Source organism: Apium graveolens, chromosome 1, assembly GCF_009905375.1.
Source record: "Apium graveolens cultivar Ventura chromosome 1, ASM990537v1, whole genome shotgun sequence".
NCBI lineage: Eukaryota > Viridiplantae > Streptophyta > Magnoliopsida > Apiales > Apiaceae > Apium > Apium graveolens.
The window spans coordinates 168,405,545-168,416,127 of NC_133647.1; the positions used below are offsets into that span (position 1 = coordinate 168,405,545).

At 34.2% G+C, this 10,583-nt stretch overlaps 1 protein-coding gene and 1 pseudogene across 5 annotated transcripts; both read left to right on the top strand.

Annotated features, from left to right (window-relative positions):
• Positions 1 to 4,219, top strand: LOC141721837 (uncharacterized; annotated as a pseudogene).
• Positions 4,220 to 6,226: 2,007 nt separating this feature from the next.
• Positions 6,227 to 9,941, top strand: LOC141670422 (protein NLP6-like). Of its 5 annotated transcripts, none has more exons than XM_074476256.1 (6): positions 6,227 to 6,870; positions 6,948 to 7,010; positions 7,095 to 7,932; positions 8,238 to 8,354; positions 8,823 to 9,179; positions 9,313 to 9,941. In XM_074476256.1, the coding sequence occupies exons 1-6, from the start codon at positions 6,379 to 6,381 to the stop codon at positions 9,753 to 9,755; spliced, it is 2,310 nt and encodes a 769-aa protein (XP_074332357.1). In that variant the 5' UTR covers positions 6,227 to 6,378; the 3' UTR covers positions 9,756 to 9,941. The 5 variants fall into 5 exon arrangements, with proteins under 5 accessions (XP_074332357.1, XP_074332365.1, XP_074332381.1 ...); XM_074476264.1 differs by having other exon boundaries at positions 8,826 to 9,179; XM_074476280.1 differs by having other exon boundaries at positions 8,964 to 9,179.
• The last annotated feature ends 642 nt before the right edge of the window (positions 9,942 to 10,583 follow it).

A 10,583-nucleotide genomic window follows, 5' to 3' on the forward strand; every position in this document is an offset into this window, starting at 1 on the left:
ATGGTGGTAGAGGAAGTTAAAAATAATGCTGTGATCGAACGGTGAGCAGAAGAATGGTTAGTACATGCCCAAAAAAAATGTTCCGATTGCACTCGGAAAAGCAAGAGAGGTCAGGGGATTTCCAGCTAGGTGGAAAGTCATAATTTCGAAACTGGAGCTCATTCCATCACGCTTGTCGGATTTGTCAAGCCTCCCTTGTTTCTCAAAGAATGCACTGTGTGAGGAGCAGTTGCAAAAATACTAGATGAAGCAATTGAATTAGCAGAGCCGTGTGTGAAAGAAAAGTACAAGGGTAAATTTCGGATGCAGAGTGATCTTGATGCATTGTCAGGTAAATTGGATTTAAATCTGAAAGATTGTGGTCTTCTGATCAAAACCGGGGTGCTTGGTGATATTACCTTTCCATTGACAGCTTTAAATTCCTCGACTGACTCTGGAGAGGCTAAGCATTTTAGCACAAAGGAGTTACTGGCCCGTCTTCAGATTGGACATCTAGAGGCAAAGCATAAAACTATTGATAGCCTTGTTGAGATCCTTCAAGAGGATGAAAAGAATGTATTGGCTGTTCTTGGACGGAGCAATATTGCTGCTTTAGTCCAGTTACTCACAGCTACTTCTCCTCGGATCAGAGAGAAGACTGTAACAGTTATTTGCTCTCTTGCGGAATCAGGAAGCTGCGAGAATTGGCTTGTTTCTGAAGGTGTACTCCCACCTCTGATAAGGCTTGTCGAGTCTGGTAGGGCTTTTGGTAAAGAGAAATATACGATTTCTCATTAAAGACTGTCTATGTCAACAAAAACTTCTGGTTTAATTGTCGGACATGGTGAAGTGCGGCCTCTGATTGATATATGCCAAACTGGTGATTCTGTTACACAGGCTGCAGCTGCTTGTACTTTGAAGAACATATCTGCTGTTCCAGAAGTGCGTCAAACTCTTGCAGAAGAAGGAATTATAAAAGTTATGATCAATCTCCTTGATCATGGGATTTTATTGGGTTCCAAGGAATATGCAGCTGAATGCTTTCAAAGTCTCACCTCAGCCAATGATAGTCTTCGAAGGTTCGTTGTAGCAGAAGGGGGAATACAAAGGGGTTAAATCTCAATGTGGTCACTAAATTGAAAGCCCTATATCAAAAAATTCACTTAAGTTATCGGGAACTTGTATGCACCACTCTAGTAATCAGTAATGACATTGCCGTTAGTGGTGTTCGTTGACCTAACATTAAACGTTATGACTTTAACGGAAGTCACAGCTGGAAAGAGATGGCTACACTTGTAACACTACGCGGATTCCTAGCCTCTGTAATACAATTTTAACTTTTCAAACATGTAAGTATATTTTATATTATTTGTAAAAAAACATCACTCAGATTCAAATTAATTTGATCCAGCATCTACCTAACCACTGGTTCATGTTTTGTACACCCAGAAGATGATAAAGGTTTTTTCTTCAATTTTCACCTCAGACACATAAGTATACATAACTAAAGGGAAAGACTCACGAAACCTGAAAAGTGGGTTTTGATGTGTGAATTTTCATCGTCCTTGTAGCTTTAGATTAGAGGTATATATAATTATTGATTTCCGCTATAGCCATGCCCAGTTTATTTTTATTTTTTGTGTTTTTTTTGTTTCTTTATGTTTCAAATGATCGTTTAATTTTATCTTTTGGATATAAAAAGTTTCTATTCTTTATAGATTTCATTTATATTTAATGCCATAAAAATGAAGAAATAGATTATTATTGTGGTTGTTTTTCCAAATTGTCAATATTAAAATATTTGATGCGAAAAAATATAGTTCATTAAATTATTTAGTCAACATTGTCATTTGAATTTTTTTATAAATTAAAGGCAAAATGGCCGTGATTTAAAATTAAAAGTAAATATAAATTTTATTTTATTTTTAAGTATTTTATAAATTAAAAAGAAATTCAAAGATTTTGTATTAAAAAAAATTGATCTAAAGTTAAAAATAAGACTTAATTGCAGGAAGATGGATTGAGTTTTAATTTTTTTTGCACAAAAATGACTGACCTATGATAACAAGCGCCCGCATGACTCAACTTCAATTTTTTAAGCAGTCGATTGTGTTCCGTTACTTAACTCAAACAGACGTTATCTTTTTAGGGTAAAGTTGGAAAATATTGAAACTTCAGTTTCATTTATCATGCAGGGAATCAGTCAAGAGATATTAATGAACTATTATGTTTTGCTCCTCAACTATTACCGGGAGTTCAGGAACATTCACTAAATTGAGGGTGTGAAGTACAAGTATCTTCGATTTTAGCTATTCAAGTGACATATTTCACAGGTCAGGGGATTTGTATTGGTTTCACTAATTCCCATGCCGTTGCAGATGAAAGCATTATTTTTAATTTCATCCAAGCATGGGGTTTGATTGCTAAGAGTTTCCCCCTGAATCTCAGTGATGATGCATTGTTGTATAATTGTTTAAAATTGTTCAAACTTCCATTTTATGATAGGAGTGTAATCAAAGACTAGGACGGTAATTTAGATAATATTTGTATTAATTAAAGAGATAAATATTACTCCCGTGTTCCTCTCATTCTAGTTCCCGCTTCAGCTAAGATGGGTAGAGCGGCGTTTGTGCTGGCTCAAACCAACCTTGAAGCACTCAAGAAGCTGATCTCAACAAAACTACCAAGATCACCACATCTATCCTCATTAAGAGTGCCAGGTGGGTACAATTTAAAAGGCATTAAATCATGGTGTTATGACAATTTAAAAGGCACTCGATTTTGCAGATAATTTGAGGAGCAGCTAGCTTGCATCAGGGCATCGTCACTAGGTCCAATTTAAATATCTATCTTCAAGACTCTTACATCAATAAAAAAGCAATGCTCCGGAAAATTCACTCCCACAGGTGGCTCTCTTGGAGCGTACGTATCAGTGACTGTTTAATTATCAAAGATAACCAAGTGGTTCAGCCACAACCATCGAGTTGCCTTCATCACAAAGTTGATTTGTATGATTAGGGGTGCCAGTTTGGTTCTTAAATGTTAGAGTTCATTTATAAATGTTGTAATATATACATACAGCTGAGATTATATCATATTAGCCGGTAGAATAACTGTATTCCAACTTTACCCCTTCAAAACTAACGTCCGTTTGGGGTAACTAACGGAATGCAATCAAGTGCTTAAAAATTTAAACTTCAGTCCTGCGGGCGCTTATTATTATAGGTCAGCCATTTTTATGCAAAAAAATTATAACTGGGTACATATTCCTGCAATTAAGTCTAAAAATAAACGGGTCTTCTTATCTTGTAAGCATTTTGTTGTATAATATTTTTTATTTATTTATATATTACGCTTATTTTTAAAAATTATTATCAATATTCTGTTTCATTTTTTTAAAATTACTAAAAAGAAAATTGTGATCTTGAAGAAAGAATGTTGAGTGGGTGTTAAAAGATTAAAAGTGTTTTGTTTAGCTGGACTGGGGGTAACCTTCCACGTATCACGAGTCTTTCCCGCTGGTATACATGTCAAGGTCAACCTATTTTCCGTTAGGTCAACAAATACCACTAACGGCACTATCATTATTCATTACTTAATTACTTAAGTAGTGCATACGAGTCCCCGATAACTTGAGTAAGTTTTCTGATATGTGCCCTTGAGTTTAGTGACTACTTTGAGATTTAACCCGAATACAAAGTCTTTTGAATTACTTGGATGTTCCACTTCCTCAAGAATCCGCTGTTGGCGCATCAAGGAACTTGGTTGGCTTAGTCTCTGGGGATATTTTAATTTCACAAGGCCTTCTTCCTATATTAGTTCACGTGATAAAGTTCGGATCATTGGGTGCACAACAAGCAGCCACCTCAACAATTTGTTAAATTTGCAGCTCCATTGAAATGAAGAGAATGATCAGTGAGGCTGGCTGCATTCCTATGCTCATTAAGATGCTGGAAGCTTGATGAATCTTTCGCAGAACTGTAGGAACGTGAGACGGGATGAAAAAAACGTGCCAAATTTAGTACAACTTCTTGACCCGAGTTCTGAAAACACTGCTAAGAAATATGCAGTTACATGTCTTGCCTTGCTCTCCTCGAGCAAGAAGTGTAAGAAGCTGATGATCTCGTATGGCACCACTGGATATCTTAAGAAACTTACTGATATGGATATCCCAAGTGCCAAGAAGTTGCTCGAGCGATTGGAAATAGGGAAGTTAAGGAGCTTGTTCAGCAGAAAATAGGGTAATATGCTGGAAGTTAAGAATAATTTGTAGTATAATTTTAATTACATTTCTTCAAGTTTCATGATCTGTACAAAACAAATTGGCTGACATTACTTAAGTTGTTTCCTCAAGCTGCAGCCTGCAAGTGTCTATAAACCTTGCTTTTTTTAGCTAAATATCTATAAACCCTGCTTTAGCTTTATCAATGCATATGCAATAAATTATCTTCACTTCAATTTTTTTTATTTTTTTAAGTCCATTTCATTTTGTTAGGAACACAAAAACTCCCTCCAAATACTATGGGTTAATATACAGAGTAGACGAGTAGTGTTTAAATAGTTTTTTTAGTAGTTAAACTCATGCACCCCAGTGCTTAAATAGATATCATAGGTTAGGTCGGGCTATCGACAAATTTTCGAATTTACCAAGTGATCTCACGTCAACGGAGGTCGAATAAGTTATATTTTGTGATAAAATCGAATACTGAATGCAAAAAAGCAAGGGTCAAAAGCACATGTACTCCGTAGTAAAAATTGCTTAAAAATTAATGAGTAGGGCAACACTGCTAGGTACAGAATCTATTTTCAAAATATTTTTCTAATAATGTGACATAATAATTGACCTGTTTTAATTTGTGTATATATATTCTGGGTAGCAAATAACCCTCCGTGGATAACTGTTATTCAAAAAATATATAATATATAATTTATTTTATTTTTATTACATATAGTTAAAAATTTAATTATCAAGTTAAAAATTGAAGTTACACAATTTTTTTATTTAAAAATTATTGAAATTAATGAAAAAGTTTAAATTAGTTTTATAATAGAATCACACTTATTAAAAATTATTCCACTTTAGAATCAAATTTAAAATCAAGTAATTTATCAAATTTTAATTGTTAAATTTTTTATTATATTCAAATATAATTATTATTTTAGATTAGTATCGAATTTCATATTTTTTGAAATAAAATTTTACAATTTGTAATAAAATCAATGATTCTCCACGAGATTTTTCATAGTTCTCCATGGAGTAGTATATACACGGGTCATAATTTATTATAGGAAAGATTTTGAGAATATGATTTTGTAATCTGAAATTTTCTAATAAATAAGCTTAAAAGTTCATTTTATAAAATTCAATACGCTAGCCTATAAGAGAGTTGAGTGGAACAAAATGAGTATTGAATAATTTTAGTTTTCAATTTTGATAAAATGATTAAATTAAATTAATTGATAATTATTTTAAGTCAAAATTTATAATGAGTGATCTACTTTGAATTTTTTGAATTAAGTCATTCACTTACTTTATATTTAATTCATATATAACTGTGACATTTATCTTAATATATATATCCAGAAGAAGAGTCTATCTTTACTAAAAAAAATTTAACACCGTTAAAAGAAAATATTAATAATAGTTGATCGGTATAATTTGTAATTTGTTTAACCATTTTGTTATCCCTTTAAATCATGACCGTCGGATTTTCTTCATCAAATAATTAAACCGTTAGGTCCAAATACTAAAAAAATACCGTTAACAAGTTATGACGGTCGAATCCTCGACAACAAACATTTATATTATTATTTATAAAGATACTTATAAGTTATGAAGTTCAAATCCCGTTAACAACAAATATTTATATTATTATTTATAAAGATATATATAAATTTTCATATTCGAATCTCATGAACAACATATATTTATATTATAAAATTATTAATAATAAATAATATCTCATCAATCATATACTATTTAAACTTAATTTGAAGGTATAATTTTTTTTATATTTATACAATCATTATTTAGGATTTAATTATTTTAATAAAATTATATAAAATATAAATATAAAAATATAAATATTAAATAAGACCCGCAATAATAGTTGACCTGTAAAAAATACCACACATTGGCTACTTGTAAATTTTGACCATCAATCAATGTATAAAATAATAAAAGCACAGGCAAATGAAGAAAAGGTCAAAAGCTTAAGCTTTCAATAGTATGCAGTAGGAAGTGGGAAGGAAGTTTCAAATGAAATGTGATGCGACTTTATTGTGACAAGGAAAGAAAAACAAGTGGAAATGTGATATGTACAAAGTCATCGGTCCAAATGCAGAACTAATTGCAGAACAGAACCGGTTACTAAATTTAACTGGAAAGTACAAGCAACCATGGCTACAAGCTTTGTTAATGATGAGACGCAGCCTTGGAGCAGACACAATGTACTGTTCCAAATTTGGGAGGCAAGCAGCGAAAGATTTGAAGATGGGCGAAGATACTGGGAGCTTGTGGCCAGGAAAGAACCATTCTATGTTCTTTTTAATGATGATAAGGGATTTTCATCTTACAGGATTCACTCACTCGCTTCTTCGATCACAATACAAGAGGATCAAGAAGAACACGGTAAAGAAGCAGGTGTTATCACCCGCGTATTTCTGAATAATAGGCCTGAAATGAGTCCTAACATCTCATATTACTCTTTACAAGAGCACCCACAGAGAGATTTTGCGTTGAGTTGTGGGATTCGAGCTTCTCTGTGTTTACCTCTCTTCAAGACTATTAATTTTTCCGGCTGTCCTGATGGTGTTATGGAACTTGTCTCGACTTGTGACCAACATCTTGAAAAAGTCAAGCTATCCGTTCACTTATCCTGCTTTTTTAAGGCCTGTGATTTTCATTTCCTCTGTTTGACTTTAAACTAATGTTGTTCATCACATCTAAGTATGATTTTTTCTTGCAGAAACTCAGAATGTTTTCGTTAGGTGACAATATATACCGCTTCATAAGAACTAATGTAAGCAAGGTTTTTGACTTCATAATATTTTTTTGAAAACAAATATGTTAAAGAACAAATTGTTTCATTACATATCTATTCTTACGCTAACAGATCCCGAAACATGCACTTTTGGAAATGGATCACATGTTGAAGGAGATGTGTCAAACATTCCATTTACCTCTTGCTCAGTACTGGGTAACAAAAGACCCTAACTTGGGAGCCCTTGATGTAATGTATCAATCAAGTTGCAGAGATTTCGAGAACTCAATGCCCTGGTGTGAGTTCAAAGACGCTTGTGTGCGGATGGGTTCAAATATAGGTGAAGGCCTTGTTGGCAAAACATACCTATCCCAAAAATCATTCTTTTGCAAAGATGTAAGAGAACTCACCATTACTGATCACCCCTCGGCACACTATGCACGGAAATGCGGGTCAATTGCTTATATAACAATATATTTGTGGAGCCTTTCCCCACAATGCAGAGATTGTGTACTGGAGTTCTTTCTGCCCAATCCCGAGATGAATAGTACTTACCCTCAAACCTTGTTGAACTCTTTATTGGCAACAACAAAGGAAAATCTTCCATATTTTATGGTTGCTTCAGAAGGACAATCAGGGCAAGTGTTATCAGTTGAAGTTATCAACCCTTCCAGGCATGAACCCAAGACTTTCAAAATAGGTCAACCTTTGTGTTCTCTTGCTCACCATGAAGGTCCCCAAAACAAAGGGGATGCATCCCAACCAGCTAGTCGTCGTTCAAATTTATGGTTTCAAGATGAAATTGTACAAGATGAGCATGGTCTGGACATAAAAAACAAAAAGTCTAACACGACCATTGTTCCTTATCATGATGCCCTTTCTGGGGATTTGACTATAGCAACACCTGAGATAATTGAGGAAGATAATTCTGCTATGAAGCACAAAGAGCACACTATGGGTTCCGAAAGAGGTAACAAAAGTACATAACCCTTTCTTTTATGGAAAAAAGTTCTTACATGCATTACGGGAGTGTTTGTTTTAGCTTAAACTTGGAAAACAAGCACTTGATGTCTGTTATAAACTGCAGATATGCAAACTGTACTATTTGTTTTGCTTTAGTCAAAACAAACAGGCATTGAATAAATAAATGCAAACTTATACCTTTTTTTGACTAAAAGTAAAAGCCGGAATTTTGTTCCATTCATGGCTACACCATAGATGAAGTGGTAGAAGAATCACCGTTTGAAGAGAACTAATATGCTATGATCACTGCAGCTCAGCCTTCCAGGCTTGAAGATGTTCTTCAAATACAAAACAGTGGAATTATCAATTTTGAGATAATAGGTGAGTTTTTTGGAATACCACAAGAAGATGCAGCAAAGAGCTTTGCAGGTATGTGCTACTCTCCTATGTTCTTGCACTTCTTTCGGCTTATAATTAATATATTATTATACAAGTTCAGTCGTGCATCTCATTTAAATTATTCATTATGTTAGTTAGTCGATCCACATTTAAACGTATGTGTAGAGGTCTAGGTATCAAAAGGTGGCCACATGGTTAGAGAAGAATGGCAAGAGAAGAATGAACCGAAACATTTCAGCTAATCTTGAGAGAAGATTAGATGATGATGATGATTTATATTGTACTTTGGTGCACTGAGGAAATATGAATAGAAGGGAAGCATCCTGAAAAGGGTCTTAATTTTTGGGGGTTTTAGGCAGTATTTTGGAGAACCAGTGGACGATGAAGCAATGAGCTTCATAATGTTATCTCAGATACAGAAGCTTCATAATATTATATCAGATAGTACATAACAAGTAGTGTAATTTAAATTGTTTTTTATTTCATTAATTAATTCAGCAGGAGATGTAGTTAAAGAATTACCTGTTCAAGATGCCGGGTATGCCATGAATGCTAATACTCGATCTTCAAATTTTCAAACCGAAAAATCATCATCTCTTCAAGAATTTATAGAAATTGAAAAAGACCTATTGATCTTAGATCATTCGCATCAGCTACCAGTAGTGGAAGATTCTATACATAAGAAGGGGCTTATTGGCGGTACAGAAAATTATGACTCCTGCATTCATGTTTTGGACAAAACATGCATAGAGGAAACATCAAAAGAAGGGAAATCACCTGAAAAAGGTTACAGTTATGATATTCTTAGTGCGCATTTTGGAAAACTACAGGATGATGCAGCAAAGTATTTTAATGGTAAGTTCTTTTCACCATGTTCTTGTGCTTCCATACTGGTGTTTCCCATATTAAAAAGCTAATTAGATTCAACCGTTGTAGATAGACTTATTTCAGTTTTGTGCATCTTTTTCTACATGTTGAATGGTTTTAGTTAGTCGGTCGACATTTAAACGCATATGTCGAGACAACGGTATTAAACGGTGGCGATCTCACGGGAAGAAACTGGACAGTCAAAGTTCGCCTGAGCTCAGGAGAGCTAACAATGAGGAACCGAGCAGAAATAAGTCTTCTTTTTCCGGCATTTTCCCTCTGCAAGATACAGACATGATAACTGTGAAGGCAACCTATAATGAAGTTGCTATAAAATTTGAAGTGCTTGATTCATCAGGAATAGTAGACTTGGAAGATAATGTGATTGAAAGGCTGAAAATAGAGAGAAACACATTTAGCATCAAGTACCAAGACGACGACGGCGATTGGGTGTTGATTGCTTGTGACAAGGATGTACAGAAATGTATAAAAACCTCAAGATTATTAAAGAAGACAACAATAAAGATGCTGGTTGATCGGCCTATCACTCACTATAGATCTTGAACCCTCCTGGTTTTTTTGTTCAATGTTTTTAGAAAATGATTATATTTTTAAAGCATTTATTTGCTCTTTGCCTACTGTATTTGCATAGTTGTATCTGAAGTTGGAAGTATAGAGAATACAGCCCCCACTAATATAGTCATGGTATAAATCTGCTGAATATAGTATCACATTTACCAGTTATATACCCATGATAATTTCCTCCATTACGTGAATTTGCTATAATTTAAGTTAATCTAGTTCTAACTACACTTATGATTGTGTCTAATTTATTCTAGTTCTAAAATTGGCATTATGAACATGGATAAATGTTCATGTTGGCATATACGTATCAGAAATCTCATGAAATAGAAGTGGACATTACAGGTGATGATGCCACCACTATGCATAACTTTTACTTTAAGCCTCGGGAGTTCTGAACCAATAACAAAACACAGTAATCATTGATATACAATCTCAATGACTTCCTTTTGTTTATGTGTGCAAGGAAATGAAGAAAATGACATTATTAACAACAAACAAAGCCTTGAGTCAGGGAGACTGAGGTCTTCAACCAGAAGCATTTGTTATGTACAAAATTTTGGTACAAAAATTATTCGCGTCAAAATCGGGTCAATCGGATAAAATTAGGGCGAAGATAGTACAATTAGAAACTCTTTTTTCAAAGACGAAAGGGTGCGCCCTCAGGAAATGGTAACTAAGGTTATCCTGAACATGGCGCGCCCTAATGATGACAGGATAGGGAAATCCCTAAATCCTTGGGAAGTGAAGGGCGCGCCCTATATGAAAATAAGTATCCTAACCTACACAAAGGTTAGGGCGCGCCCTCAA